The sequence below is a fragment of the Poromitra crassiceps genome (assembly GCF_964638095.1).
Source record: "Poromitra crassiceps genome assembly, chromosome: 21".
NCBI classification, from domain to species: Eukaryota; Metazoa; Chordata; class Actinopteri; order Beryciformes; family Melamphaidae; genus Poromitra; species Poromitra crassiceps.
Window position 1 is genome coordinate 27,078,982 of NC_139638.1, and position 14,939 is coordinate 27,093,920.

Below are 14,939 nucleotides of genomic sequence, written 5' to 3' on the forward strand. Positions count from 1 at the left end.
ATATTTTTTTTTGTTTCATGTACTCAGTCCGTTCGTTTTTGTCGAAACTAAGCTACAGTGTTCTTCATTGCAGACAAGCCACTGAAGAAACGGAAGCAAGACTCGTATCCTCAGGAACCTGGAGCCGGGGGCACCGCTGGGGCCAGTGGTGGGCCTAGTGTAGGAGGGGGCAACGTTGGCAGCAAGTTGACCCCCCAGGAGGCTACTGCTGCAAGTAACGGCGCCAGTCGTCCTGCTTTGATGGTCAGTATTAACCTGCAGCAGGCTGGCAGAGGTAAGCAGCCGGAGGTGGCTGTGGCAGTACAGCGCTTGCCCGAGGACTGCATACGGCACCTAAAGTCAAAGACGGATGGAGAGACGGCGAAGGATGTAGAAAGCAGACCTGGGATCATCAAACAGCGTGCCGACAACTCCAAGAAGCCCGGCACAGATGTCAAGAAGCCTGGTACAGATGTCCGACCAGAAACCCTCAACGCCAAGAAGCCTGGTACAGATGTCCGGCCAGAAACACTCAAGAAGCCTGGTACAGATGTCCAAGCAGAAACCCTCAAGAAGCCTGGTACAGATGTCCAAGCAGAAACACTCAAGAAGCCTGGTACAGACGTCCAAGCAGAAACCCTCAAGAAGCCTGGTACAGATGTCCAAGCAGAAACCCTCAAGAAGCCTGGTACCGATGTCCAAGCAGAAACCGTCAAGAAGCCTGGTACAGATGTCCGACCAGAAACCGTCAAGAAGCCTGGTACAGATGTCCGACCAGAAACCCTCAAACACAAGCAGGAGAACCGACGGGACTCAAAGCACCGACATGATGGCAAACCCGACAACGGAAAGGGACACTCTGATGGCAGAGGGCCTGACACGCCGCGGCAGAAACATGACGGGCGGTCGGACTCTGGCCACAGAGAGGAAAAGTCCCGCGACGGTGACCAATCCCGTGTCCCCCAACCAGAGACCCTAAAATCCTCAAGCAAGGCGGAGCGGAACTCCAGACTTGGGCAAGACAAGGATCAGGAGAGGGAGAAAGCTAGGGTTAGAGACAAGGATAGGGCTCGAGACAAGGATAGGGCTAAAGACAAGGAGAGGGTTAAAGACAAGGATAGGGTTGGAGACAAGGACAAGGTTGGAGACAACGATAGGGTTAGAGACAAGGTTGGGGATAAAGACAAGGATAGGGTTAGAGACAACAATATGGTTAGAGACAAGGATAGGGTTGGAGACAAGGTTGGGGATAAAGACAAGGATAGGGTTGGAGACAACGATAGGGTTAGAGACAAGGTTGGGGATAAAGACAAGGATAGGGTTAGAGACAACGATACGGTTAGAGACAAGGATAGGGTTAAGGACAAGGATAGGGTTAGAGACAACGATACGGTTAGAGACAAGGATAGGGTTAAGGATAAGGTTAGAGACAAGGATAGGGTTAGAGACAACGATACGGTTAGAGACAAGGATAGGGTTAAGGACAAGGATCGGGTTAGAGACAAGGATAGAGTTAGGGACAAAGATAGGGACAGGGACAAGCATAGGGACAAGGATAGAGACAGGGAAAAGAAACACACGGCTGAGTCTGGGGAAACCAGGAACAGACAGTCTCCCGAGGAGCAGCACACTAAAGCCGACAGCCCGAGAGTGAAGCAGGACAGCAGAGGGTCAGCAGAGCTCAGTGGTCGTCAGTTAACGGACAGTTTCAGCCCCGCAAAGAAGGAGGAGAAGAGGTGTGGGGACGGCAGCAAGAACCGCCAAGATGCAAACAAGCAGCAGCCTTTTGAGGGAAAACCTGCCGATTTCCCCGCATACCTGCTGGGCACCAAGTCGGGGGCGTTGAAGAACTTTGTGATTCCTAAACGAAAGGTTGACGGGAAGGAACCCCAATGCAAGTTGTTGGAGCCCCAATGCAAGTTGTTGGAGCCCCAAGGCAAGTTGTCGGAGCCCCAAGGCAAGTTGTTGGAGCCCCAATGCAAGTTGTTGGAGCCCCAATGCAAGTTGTTGGAGCCCCAATGCAAGTTGTTGGAGCCCCAATGCAAGTTGTTGGAGCCGCGGGTCAGCCTGCAACGAGTTTCATTAGTCGAGAACTTGAGCAAAGGAGCTAAGCCTGTCGTTGTGCTTCAGAAACTCTCTGTTGAAGAGGTCAAGAAGATCATTAGGGAGAGGCATGCACACAGCTCCAAGTCCAAGCACTGGTCCCACTTTGACAAATCAGGGAGAGGTAAGAATTGTTTAAATGTTTACAGGTTGTTGGGGAAGGATATGTGCGTTGTATAATATGATTTTTTTGTTGTTGTTCCTGTGTTGTATAGGTGAAAGCAGTGTTTTACGCCTAGCCATATTTCTCATTTACTGCTTTTTACCACTATCTCTGCAATCATTAGAATCACAGTAAATGATAACGAAGAGGCATTCTCTTTTATTTTGGTGTCAAGCTTTGGTCTTAAGACTTGATATTGTCTTCTAAAAAAGACATGAGTGATTCAGTATAGAGAGGCAAAGTGACCGCCTACTTCCTGCTTCAGCACTGTACCAGAGATCTTCATCCGCCATTTATTTTCCCATAGACATTTCGTAAAAGGCGTATAAAAAATATTTTTAAATGGTCAAAACAAATGGTTAAGATATATTTAGAAACAGGAGAGACCACATAACATTTAACTCAGACCAAAACGTAACAAAATTGCGGATTTAAAGAAAATATTTTTTAGACGTCGTTTTTTTAAGTTTAGGTCCAAGTGAAATGTTCTATGGTCTCCCCCGATTATAAATATAGCTGAACCGTTTGGTTTGACGAAGTAAAACTATTTTTATAAGCATTTTATGAAATGTCTATGGGAAAATAAATGGCGGATGAAAATCTCTGGTGCAGTGCTGAAGCAGGAAGTAGGCGGTCACTTTGCCTCTCTATTGAAAGTCAAACCCAGGGAGTGACTCGCTGTGTCTTCTTCTGAGGTGCACATTGTTCTGTGCTGAAAGAGCGCTCACCTTGTCTGTCTGCAGAGAGAGAGGGCGAGAAGGTGAAGGCAGGAAAGCGCAGGCGCAGCGCCACCGACAAACCCAGGTATGCTGAGGCGGACTCGGATGATGAAGATGATGACGACTCTGCGGCTGAGTGTGAGTACCCCGACTTCAACAAACCTTAAAAAAATCACAATGTATAAGAATAACATCTGCAAAAAGTGGAAATCCACTTTGCTGGGAGCACCTTTCAGTGACTGAACATTATTCTTACCATGCAACCATAATATAATCAAAAAAGGAATGGACCCCACAGAGTGCTTGACATATTGTATTTATCCAGGCAACATTTACTGTGGAGGGATAAAATTAAGGTTATGAATATAACCCCGGTTCAATGAATAATAGGAGTGAGGTAACTCACTTCTTGAGAGAGAGAGACATCTCTCACCATCACAGAAGCTCTATTTACTGCACCAATCTCTGATTGGGGTCAGAAGACTTGTAGCCCCCGGCCTGCCAAGGGGACGGTGCCCCCTATATAAAGGCTGCGCGAAGGGCTGGATCATAATCATCATCATCATCATCATCATCATCATAAACATTATTTTCGTCCGCCTCGCAAGAAGGGTTGTCTGGTGAGTTACCTCACTCTTATTATTCATAGAACCGGGGATATATTCATAACCTTAAGTTCTGGGAGCTCCTGCTCCGACTGTGCCAAAACCAGCCAGTCGTCCAGATAGGTTGCCAAGCAGATGCCCAAACGACTGAGCGGGGCGATCGCTGCCTCCGTGCATCAGACAAGCACCCTGGGGGGGTGAGGGAGAGAAACAGGCAATACTGGTAACATACCCCCCTGAGGGCAAACCTGAGGTATCGTCTTTGAGGGGGATGTATTAGGGTGTGGAAATACGCGTACCGCAGGTCCACTGCAGGGACGTTTTGACTGGTCTTCTGACCCCAATCAGAGATTGACGCAGTAAATAGAGCTTCTGTGATAGTGAGAGGAGATGCCTCTCTCAAGAAGTGAGTTACCTCACGAATATAGAACTTTATTTCATTTCTGAGTTTAACCTTCCTCCATGTTTTTGTATCGTTTCAGCTCCACGGAAAAGGCACAAGAAGAGTCAGGACAGGTCATGGGAGATAGAGGAGAAGAGAGGGGGCCGCCGGGGGTCCGGCGGCCGCAACCGTGAACGTAGCCCTGAGGACTCGGAGGAAGACTCTCCAACACCAAGCTTGAATGATCGTGAGTCTCATTTGTGTAGGGTGTAATGGGTATTCCATGAGAAAAATGGTTGCCCAAAACAAACAGTTGATATGGACAATGTTTTCCCCCTGATCGCCCCCCCCACACCCCACCTTTGCCCCAATTGTACTTTTTCAATTCAACAAATTCAAGCTGTCCCAGTCTTTGGTCCACCCCCTCTGCTGATCTGATGGCGAGGACAGATTTGTTCCAATAACATCTTATAAAACACTCTGAACGTGGAGGTGCTCGAGGACAGCCAGTATCACTGACTAGCCTGTACGTAATGTAACGTTAGCAGCTCGTTAACAGCTGATGATGGTTCTGTGCTGAAACGCGTCCTTTGTATGTGCTCGATAGCTGACTCATTTAATTTGTTAATTCCGTCGCTCCGCTGTTTGCTCTCCATTCGGCCGGGATAGCCCGTGGATGTATAAAAGATGGCCTGCTAAATGCGGTAGCCTGTTGCACTTCTGCTCCCATATGCGCTTCCACAAAAGGTCTCTGTTGCTTCCGCTGTGTTACTTTCGTTCAGGAGCGGTTTTCTTCTCATGAAATTGATTTTCTCTTGGGAAATTAACACCAGCCAAGAAGAAGAGATGATGCCCTTTGTGATTCTTGTCTCTGACGGCTGCCATACAATTAGCTTTATTCTTTCTGAAACCAATCATCATTATCAAGCCAATTCCCAGGGTGGCATGATTGGCACATCCCAGTCTTTATCTGCATAAAACAGCGCTGGAGATTTCAGTTGTGATCTAGCATTTGATTAATGTTGTCACTGTGTTTTCGTCCTTGTCCAGTTGCCCGAAAAATGAAGAAAAAGGAGAAACTGAAAAAGAAGAAGGCATATGAGCCCAAGCTAACACCGGACGGTATTGTTTTCCCCATTTTCGGATCCTATTATAACATTATTAAAAAAAATCCAACTGATTTTTGTTAATCAACTTGTGTCCATTTACTCAATAGAACTGATGGACTCCTCCACATTTAAGAGATTCACGGCAAGCGTGGACACCATTCTTGACAACCTTGAGGATGTGGACTTCACTGAAGCAGGTGAGCACTATACAAGTTCTCATTTCCTGCAATTTCCTAGATTCTATACAATCTTTCAAGTTCTTAATATTAGAAGCTACAATTGCTGCAATTGAAGCATTGAGTTGATGCATGTAAACAATGTAACTCTCCTGTGCCCCTCATACAGATGATGACGAGATGATCCCTCAAGAGCTCTTGCTTGGGAAGCAACAGTTGAGTGAGCTAGGTAGCGAGTCTGCTAAGATTAAAGCTATGGGCATCCTTAACAAGGTAAGAGGTATCGAGTGTGTACTGTGCGGTGATTATACCTTTACATGCTATTGGTAATATTTAGCTGTCGAAGAAACCATCGATTCCCAATTACATCATTTTGAAATCAACCCATCATCGCTTTGATCCACAGCTTCCATCTAGCAAATTGGTGAAGCTGATGAACATCCTGGAGAAGAACATTCAGGACGGAGCCAGGATTTCCACGTTAATGAATCATGTAAGTTAATGGTCATCAATTGACTTTCCTGTGATCATTTGACATGTTTCTTACCTTTTTCCTGTGTGTGAACGTCCAGACTGTAAAGGTTTAAGAGTAGACACAACATATGTATCCACCTTATTTTTGAATTCCCCACTGTAAAAAATAATTGTGCGTACAAGGTCCGGTTTAACGTGACTATTGCTGCAGCTTGCCATTTCCTAAAGTATTCTACTTGATTTGAAAAGATGGCTGCCTACACTCAGTCTCTTGTACCCTGGCTGAATTGAACATAACTTGGTCAATAAGTATGTAACATACAAAATAAAACAACCCGTAATATCTTAATTTTATGTAGAATGCAGAGGACATGTAACTGTTTAGTTAAACTTGCATTCCAGGAATATTGTGCTCTTAAGATGACGTTAGTGGCTCGAGTCTGTTTCGTCCTGGAACCCACACGCTTTGCGGTGGTGGTTTTAGCGTAACTTATGTGCGATTCGAGGCGTAAAGTATGTGCGTTTTAGCGTAACTTATGTGGGATTCGAGGCGTAACCTATGTGGGGTTTGGCGTAACCTATGTGCGATTCGAAATAACGTATCCGAGATAGAAAACGTTATGAATAGCCACGTTATAAGCAACAAACTAACGCCGGTGATCCGTATGGAAACAGTGTTACTCGAAATGGTTAATATTGGCCACAGCAGGCGATTACCCATGAATGCACTGCGCTCTTAAAGGGATATTTATCGACGAGATTTTTGCCAAGCTGGACCTGATTAGTGATTTGCTCCGTTCGCCCAGACGGGTGTCAAGCTGTCAGCAACAAGGCTGGGAGGATCACACCGGAAGAAGCACCCATCAGCAGATCAGGCAAAAATGGCCGCCAAAAATAAGGTGGATAGGCTGGACAGCCAATGCCATCATCAGACAGTGGGCGCGACTGGTGCGTCTCCAGTCCGCCCCATGTGCCATAAATATCGCCATAACACATAATTATACAGTATGCACCAGCATTGCAAACCCCTATTCACCTTATGTTGCCCCGCCCACTTTTTCTCGCCCGTGTTGGGACGCAATTGCATTTGTTCTTCCGGTTCAGCGTTAGCCGGCCGGTTGCGTTGTAAACATTGATCAACTGTAAACTATCAATGAAGTTTGGCAACATTCAGCAGCTACACTGTGGCGAGTGTTGCCAACTTCAGTTACATGCTCATAGTGTTAGTGCTGCGAGGAGCATAACATTAGTTACAAAAGCACATGTCGACAGTGTTTTCGTAATTATTCTCACCGCCAGTAGGGGTTGACAGATACTAGTGTAGCTAGTCCGGCCGGTCACACAGCCAGCGCTCCTCGCTGCTCGGTGAAAATGTCCAAATAGGCATTATTCTGATAAACTCGTCACATATTTGGAATACCGTAAATTCCGCACTATACTATTCCGCAGTATAAGCCGCAGCAGCAAAATTGCCTGTTTGTTACATATATAAGCCGCACCGGACTATAAGCCGCAGGTGTTTTAATGTTTTTTTTTTTTTTTTTGTGTTTTAATGTTTAATTACCATATGTAAGGGTTCATGCACAGAGGGGATTGTCGGGAAAGAGATGGCTGTTTGAGGAAGCTCCCATTTATTAACATTTCAACAAAACAACATAACACAACACCACCTGTGTTTTTTTTTACAGTGCACACAGTGTCCGCGGTGTGGTGAAAAGAGGGCAAGAGAGGAAATTAAAACAGAAGTGGATTTATAGTTAGAAAGAGTGCTAAAAAAGAGAGATTTTTTTTTTTTTTTTTTTTTTTTTTTTTTGAAAAAATCCATAGATAAGCCGCACCGTTATATAAGCCGCAGGGCCAAAAAACGGGGGAAAAGCCGCGGCTTATAGTCCGAAATTTACGGTATATGTTACGTTCTCATCTGAAAAAATATTAAAACTTTATAACAGTTTGTGTGTGTGTGTGTGTGTGTGTGTGTGTGTGTGTGTAAAACCTTGAATTTCTAGCAATTAGCTTGGACTTATGAGCCCATAATGGAATTCCATTGCAAATAGGGAGATGATTTTTGGTCAAACTAGATGGCTTTTAGACTAAAGCAACTAGTTCATCATTACAGTCTGGATGTTCCTCTGGGATATTATTACCGGTATTGTAGTTTGATTCAAATCTCATCAGAGCATTTTGCTTTATTTCACTGCCTTGCCATCCAGGTCTCCATTTCGCAGTGTATTCAAAATGTGCACAATATGCACGGGCCAAAGTCTCTGTCAACTTCTGTATTTTAAATGCCAACTTATGTGGCCCTGGGTGTGTACACACCATTTATAAGTTTCAGGTGAACTTATTAATATATATATATATTTTTTTTATGTCTACCTGGAATTTATAGGATAATGATGCCAGGGATGAAGAGCGGTTGTGGCGCGACATCATCATGGAGCGAGTGACGAAGTCCGCTGACGCCTGCCTGACCTCGCTCAACATCATGACCTCTCGACGCATGCCCAAGGCCGTTTATATCGAGGACACCATCGAGAGGGTGTTGCAGTACACCAAGTACCATCTGCAGAACACTCTCTACCCTCAGTATGACCCGGTCTACCGAGTGGATCCCCATGGAGGTCAGCAAACCGTTTCAATCTGTTCACCCAGAATTAGTATTTTTGCAAAAAGCTTAATTTGCAGCAGCTATTCTTCTGCTTGTGCCATTCATGTATTGAGAGGCACTTTGATTAGTAGGAAAATGTAGGATTTATTTTCTCTCTTGTTTCCGGGATATTTTTTGTTCCTAGTAATTAATGTGGCAACTGGGAGCGAGGGAATTTAATTGGCAAAAATCCGGTGATTAGTCAAGTCGGGTTTATTTGTATAGCCCTAATTCACAAGCATGTCTCAGAGGATTTCACAGATAATGTGTCTAGCTAAATCTAGCTGACACAACAGTCAGAACTGGAAGCAGTTGCAGCACCTGCAGGGAGTTGCTTATTTATAAATATGCAAATTCCTTAAGACACCACTTAGCATCTAACGTCCTGGACTCGTTTCACTTTGAGTTGTCACATTTGCTGATGCTGAACCCTGTAGCCCAGTCTACAATTTCCTGAAACAGTTTGAACATGGTTTTTCATCATAGAAATGGTTTACTCAAACTACCAGCCGCTGATTTGAGACTACTTGCTATTCTCACTAATTCACTGGGCATCTTCTCCTTATTTTACTCATCAAGGTGGCACAAAGAGCAGGAGAGGGAAGGGCTCCACACACAAACAGAGGTCCGTAGTCATGCTGTACAACAAAGTGTGCGATATTGTCAGCAACATCTCGGAGCTCCTGGAGATCCAGCTGCTAACCGACACCACCATCCTCCAGGTGAGGTGCCGTCCTCAGGTCTTTAAATGTATGGCCCTTTTCTAAACCTTTGACCATTGAACTCTTGATATATCTGGTTGTTTTTGTCTCCCATATTTAGGTGTCCTCCCTAGGCATTACACCATTTTTTGTGGAGAATGTCAACGAACTACAGTTATGTGCCATCACACTAGTGACAGCGGTAAGTCTGCCACCACGGCTGGGTCCTGGAACAATTTTAGTATTGTTTTATTCATTGTTTATTACGTGACGTGTCCCTGCGTGACATCTCTAGTGTTGTGTTTTGATGCGGTGCTTTTCGACTCTGCTGTTCCTCAGGTGTTTTCTCGTTACGAGAAGCACAGGCAGCTGGTTCTGGAAGAGCTCTTCACCTCCCTGGCTAGACTGCCCACGGGCAAACGCAGCCTCAGGAACTTCAGGTGATTAATATCTCCAGTGACTGTTTGCTCCGTCAAATGACATCAGTGTAATTGATTGTTGAAGGCTTTTTAGTGTTCAGTGATCCTAAGGCACCGACTGCTTATGCACTCCTAGGCTAAACAGCAGCGATGAAGAGGGAGAGCCCTTGTATATCCAGATGGTCACAGCTCTGGTTCTTCAGCTCATCCAGTGTGTTGTGCACCTCCCTGAGAAGGACACAGAGGACAGGCATGATAAGAAGGTAAGGACCAAGGATTTAACTGACACTCGGCCGATTTTCAACCAGCTTTGTATCGTTACAAAATCATTATATCCCAAAACTAAAACAGTTTTTCGATATACTACTGATTTTGTAATGATATAAGTGTGTAATATGTGTTCCTTTAAACCTTATTTGTCTGGAATGTTTTTTTTTTAAATATAAATAGAGATCACTTATGGATTTTTTCCCCCCTAGGTGGATCAAGATGTCCTCATCACAAACTCCTATGAAACTGCCATGAGGACAGCTCAGAACTTCCTAACAGTTTTTCTCAAGAAGTGAGCTATTGTTTCCACTCTAATCTTTGTATCAAGCTTAGTCCTTCACCTGACATTCATCCAGAATTGCCATTTCATTTTCTGTAGCTTATTCAACATGGTGCTGCTGCCACTCCTGGAGAAGTTAAGACCATTTAACTGTCGCCATTTCCCCTAATCAATCAGAGTATGTTAGCCACGAACAAGCTGAAGTCATGGTTTTTCCTAACTTATAATTTAAGCATTTAGGATTTCATATTACCCACTCAATTCCCTTGCTATAAAGATAAACTTTTGCTTGACTGACGACAAGTGTTTTTTTTTTTTCTTCTTTTCAGAAATCTAGCAGCTTAACCTTGTCTTTGGCAGACAGAATGCACTCAGTGTGAATGTCCTCTAAATACTTTGACTGATTTTGGTGTTTGCACCTCTTTCTGCCCAAATCTTTTTCAATTAACTAAAAGAACAAACAAGACCGAACCATTGCTCTTTGTGTGTCAGGTGTGGCAGTAAGCAGGGAGAAGAAGACTTCCGCCCTCTGTTTGAGAACTTTGTCCAGGACCTTCTGTCTACGGTGAACAAGCCCGAGTGGCCTGCAGCTGAACTGCTGCTCAGCTTACTGGGCCGGCTGTTGGTCAGTAGCATCATTCAACCTTAAAGTGTCACACCTGTTACCCCGTCCAGATAGCTGCTGTGCTGATGTTTGAGAAGACATCTGCAGCAGTTCTACTACTGACACTTCCCCTCCACTTTGTGTACTCCAGGTGCACCAGTTCAGTAGCAAGCAGACAGAAATGGCCCTCAGGGTGGCATCGCTGGACTACCTGGGCACTGTCGCTTCCCGTCTGCGTAAAGATGCTGTCACCAGCAAGATGGACCAAAAAGCAATTGACCGCATCCTTAAAGACGTACGTTAGATATTTACAAAATAATCTGAACGCATCCGACCTGTATGTTTCCGCTAAATGAACAGTGTTATGGAATTGCTTTCATGATGCTCCTGGTTTATTTATCCCTTCCACAGACTCCAGGCAGTGATGAGACTCAGCAGCTCCAGAAGGCCTTGCTGGACTACTTGGATGAGAGCACAGAGACCGATCCATCTCTAGTGGTAGGGTTTCATGATGACCTTATTACTGGATGATTCATATTGTTGGCATGCAGTAATATTTCACGTTTTAAATGACTATGTATTATTTATCATCTCTATAACATGCGTTTTGTTTTCGTCCAGTTTTCCAGGAAGTTTTACATTGCCCAGTGGTACAGGGACACTACGGCTGAGACGGACAAAGCGATGAAGTCTCAGAAAGACGAGGACTCGTCGAAAGGGCGACATCATCAGGACATTGAATCGACTGGCGAGATTATGCAGAGGGCCGAGGCACGAAAAAGGTTCCTACGCAAAATCATCAAGACGTCGCCATCACAATTCAACACACTGAGGTAGATACTACTTCACCATGGAACACTCTGCTCTTTCACCACCCTTGGCTTTTTTTGATTATCGATGAATATCTTGGGTCTAAACTGGGTCTCATTTATCTTTCTTTCAGGATAAACTCTGACACTGTGGACTATGAGGACGCTTGTCTAATTGTCAGATATTTGGCCTCTATGAGGCCGTTTGCGCAGAGTTTTGATATTTATTTACAACAGGTAAGAGAATTGGTGTAATATCAACATAGGTTGGATATTAGGGGTGGGGGGAAAAATCGATTCACCTAAGTATCGCGATTTTTGATGTCACGATTTTTTTAATCGATCTTTTATTCCAGAATCGATAATCGCAATTTTTTTTTTTTTTTTTTTTTTTGGGTGCTTGCAGTCAGGCCACTCACTGAACAGCAGGCCAGACGCCGCCTACTGGTTTACTAGTGGTTTTATTACTTTATTAGTTAGTCTGAAGTAATAATTACACTTCAGGGTTAAAGTGGGTGCATCTCATTGTAAAATTGGACTTCAAACGGCCCAAATCTGGCTTCAAACGGCCCAAATTGGGCCGGCCCAAATTTCACGCGCGTCGGCCCATATCGGCCTGGCCTGCTTGGTATCTAATGCCCGGCCTGAATTATGATCCCAGTCCGCCCCTGTTTTTAACTATATCGCCCAGCCCTACTCATGATATAATATACAGTCTCTAGTGTATGATTCAACTTTTCCCATGTTCTAATCTAGTGTAAAAAAGCAAACAAACTGAAAAAAGAAAATAAAAAAATAAACAAAAATTGCAATAAATCGTAATATCGAATCGCAATAATCGTAGAATCGCAATACTTAAGAATCGCAGTATAAATCGAATCGGCACCCAAGAATCGTGATAGTATCGAATCGGGAGATAAGTGAATCGCCACAGCCCTATTGGATATTATATTGTGTCTGCTGCTGGGACTGAGTATGTTCTCTCTTTCTCTGTGTGTACAGATCCTGAGAGTGCTGAGTGAGAATGCGATCGCCGTCAGAACTAAAGCTATGAAGTGTCTCTCGGAGGTTGTCGCTGTGGATCCTAGTATTTTGACACGGGTAAGTGCTCCTATAGATACACTGCAAAACGCGTCGTCATTCAGAAGCCACGCCCAAGACGGGGGAAAACAGAACCCCCCCCCCCTCCAAGTCTGGCGTTCCCCTATGTCGCGTGCGTGGTTGCGTGTTGCACAAAAAGATCGTATCCACCTTATTTTTGGCGGCCATTTTGCCTTACGTTAACTATGGGTTCTATTTCCGGTGTAACCAATTTAGATAACCCCCCCAGCCCCCGACAAAAAAAACGTCTATGAGGATTTTACCCTTTTACAGCAGAGCCATTCTGCTCTACAGCCGTGTCGTTCGGGTGCTGGGATAACGTAATGCATTGTGGGTAGTCGGCTACTAACTGTGGCTAATGTTAGCGGCTAGCTAGCTATGTTACATGGCAGTAAAACGCCACCAAATTGATTTAACTTTTAACCATTTCGAGTAACACACATTTCGAGTTTCCATACGGACCTCCAGCGTTGGTTAGTTGTTTATAACGTGACTATATTTATAACTTTTATAACGGACTCCAGCTTCCGGTTTATAATTCGGGTCTGCAGCCAGAGTATAACAAAGGAAATGGCAAGCGGCAACAATGAGTCACGTTAAACCGGACCTTGTACCCACGATTCTTTTTTACAGTGGGGCATTCAAAAATAAGGTGGATATACGGAAGATGAACACTCCAACTTACTTCCTTGACAGCTAGATCCACATTTTTCTTCTCGCCAATTCTCAATGGCTTCCTTGTTTTCCTCGGGAGTACAAAAAAACTTAAACTGGTGATTTTTTACATCTGTTGTCTGCACAGCCCCACCACACAACAGCTTTTAACTATGTTTAATACAAGGAAAATGACGCTGGTGTGTGGAAATGAATGGAGCTTTTCCCCCGTGATGGGCGTGGCCTATTTCATGCAGTGTCTCTATATTAGCTGCTCCACAACTCACGCCCTTTGGTAATTTAATAATAATAACTCTTTCTGTCCTTTATATATTCTCCTGTCTGCTCTTTGTAACTCTTTATATGTTCTCCTGTCTGCTTTCACAGTCAGACATGCAGCGCGGCGTCCACGGCCGCCTCATGGACAACTCCACCAGTGTGAGAGAGGCAGCTGTGGAGCTGGTGGGACGTTTTGTGCTGAGTCGACCCCAGCTCACTGAGCAATACTACGACATGCTCATTGAGAGGATCTTGGTAAATGTCTAAAGCTACACTGTTCACACACTTCAACCCCTTTTGGACACTGGAGTATGTGGTTTTGAAACTCGCCCTGGTGGTCAAATAAGCTTTAAATTGATTCGCCCACACCACGTCCTCTCTGGCCTCAGAGCCAAGTGGAACTTTGTCCAAGACATTGGCCACCTTTAGCCGAGGGTTCACTTTAAGTGTAAAAGTTCAGCTGAGGTAAAAATCCTTTTTCTCCACACTGCCACCTAAGGATCAAAGAAGGAATGGCAACCATTTTTTGCAAATAAAAGCAAAGTGAATTTGGAAATGCTTATAGCTCTGCGACCACCTTTATCATTTTTTTTATAGAGGTGCAAATCTCAATATGCATGTGAAACGTCGTATATTAATTTTGAGCTGTTTCTTTTGCCATAGGACACGGGTATTAGTGTGAGGAAGAGGGTCATAAAGATCCTGAGGGATATCTGCCTGGAGCAGCCCAGCTTCAGCAAGGTCACCGAGATGTGTGTCAAGATGATCCGACGGGTCAATGATGAGGAGGGGATCAAGGTGTGTGTTTATTTTTACGTGAATACCTCTTACAGCTGGAAATTGTTAGCTTGTAATTATACTTAGAATAATTTGACATCTTGGTCCATGCAGAAACTGGTAAATGAGACTTTCCAGAAGCTGTGGTTCACCCCAACACCCGGTCACGATAAAGACGCCATGACCAGAAAGATCCTCAACATCACAGATGTGGTGAGTGCCAGCTGTCCAGCCTAGCAACAAAAAATTGTTGCCCCATTGTTCAAATGAGAACCATTTTGGTGTTTGATATAGTCATAATCTGCATCATGCAATGTTTTGATTTCTTCGCAGGTGTCGGCCTGTAAAGATACAGGCTACGACTGGTTTGAGGCGCTCCTCCAAAATGTGAGTCAGTGTTTCTACATCATGATTGCAGCTTGTGTTTATGATATCTGTTGTGTACGTCTCTTGTTATGCATATTTTCTGACCATGTTATCCAACTAGCTGCTGAAGTCAGAGCAGGACGCTTCTTATAAACCAGCAAAGAAGGCCTGCACTCAGCTGGTGGACAATCTCGTGGAACACATACTGAAATGTGAAGAGTCTGTAGCGGGTAGGACTACAAAGCTTTTTGATCAAAGAAAATTGTGTGTGTGATTTTTTTTAAATACTTCTTAAAGGAGAATTAAAAAAAATTTACACACT

General features: G+C 44.4%; 1 protein-coding gene across 1 annotated transcript in view; it reads left to right on the forward strand.

The window, feature by feature from the left end:
* The window catches only part of LOC310795369 (nipped-B-like protein B), a 49,294-nt gene that overhangs the window by 20,017 nt on the left and 14,338 nt on the right, over positions 1–14,939 (forward strand). The window contains exons 10-33 of the mRNA XM_083657402.1: positions 74–2,206; positions 2,989–3,102; positions 4,052–4,198; positions 5,002–5,073; positions 5,168–5,257; positions 5,406–5,509; positions 5,643–5,729; positions 8,100–8,331; positions 8,937–9,079; positions 9,180–9,260; positions 9,398–9,498; positions 9,614–9,740; positions 9,957–10,039; positions 10,520–10,652; positions 10,783–10,926; positions 11,043–11,129; positions 11,253–11,464; positions 11,575–11,677; positions 12,443–12,541; positions 13,583–13,729; positions 14,138–14,272; positions 14,366–14,464; positions 14,585–14,638; positions 14,739–14,847. Coding sequence (XP_083513528.1) covers positions 74–2,206; positions 2,989–3,102; positions 4,052–4,198; positions 5,002–5,073; positions 5,168–5,257; positions 5,406–5,509; positions 5,643–5,729; positions 8,100–8,331; positions 8,937–9,079; positions 9,180–9,260; positions 9,398–9,498; positions 9,614–9,740; positions 9,957–10,039; positions 10,520–10,652; positions 10,783–10,926; positions 11,043–11,129; positions 11,253–11,464; positions 11,575–11,677; positions 12,443–12,541; positions 13,583–13,729; positions 14,138–14,272; positions 14,366–14,464; positions 14,585–14,638; positions 14,739–14,847 — 4,836 coding nt within the window. The remainder of the gene's footprint in view (positions 1–73; positions 2,207–2,988; positions 3,103–4,051; positions 4,199–5,001; positions 5,074–5,167; positions 5,258–5,405; positions 5,510–5,642; positions 5,730–8,099; positions 8,332–8,936; positions 9,080–9,179; positions 9,261–9,397; positions 9,499–9,613; positions 9,741–9,956; positions 10,040–10,519; positions 10,653–10,782; positions 10,927–11,042; positions 11,130–11,252; positions 11,465–11,574; positions 11,678–12,442; positions 12,542–13,582; positions 13,730–14,137; positions 14,273–14,365; positions 14,465–14,584; positions 14,639–14,738; positions 14,848–14,939) is intronic.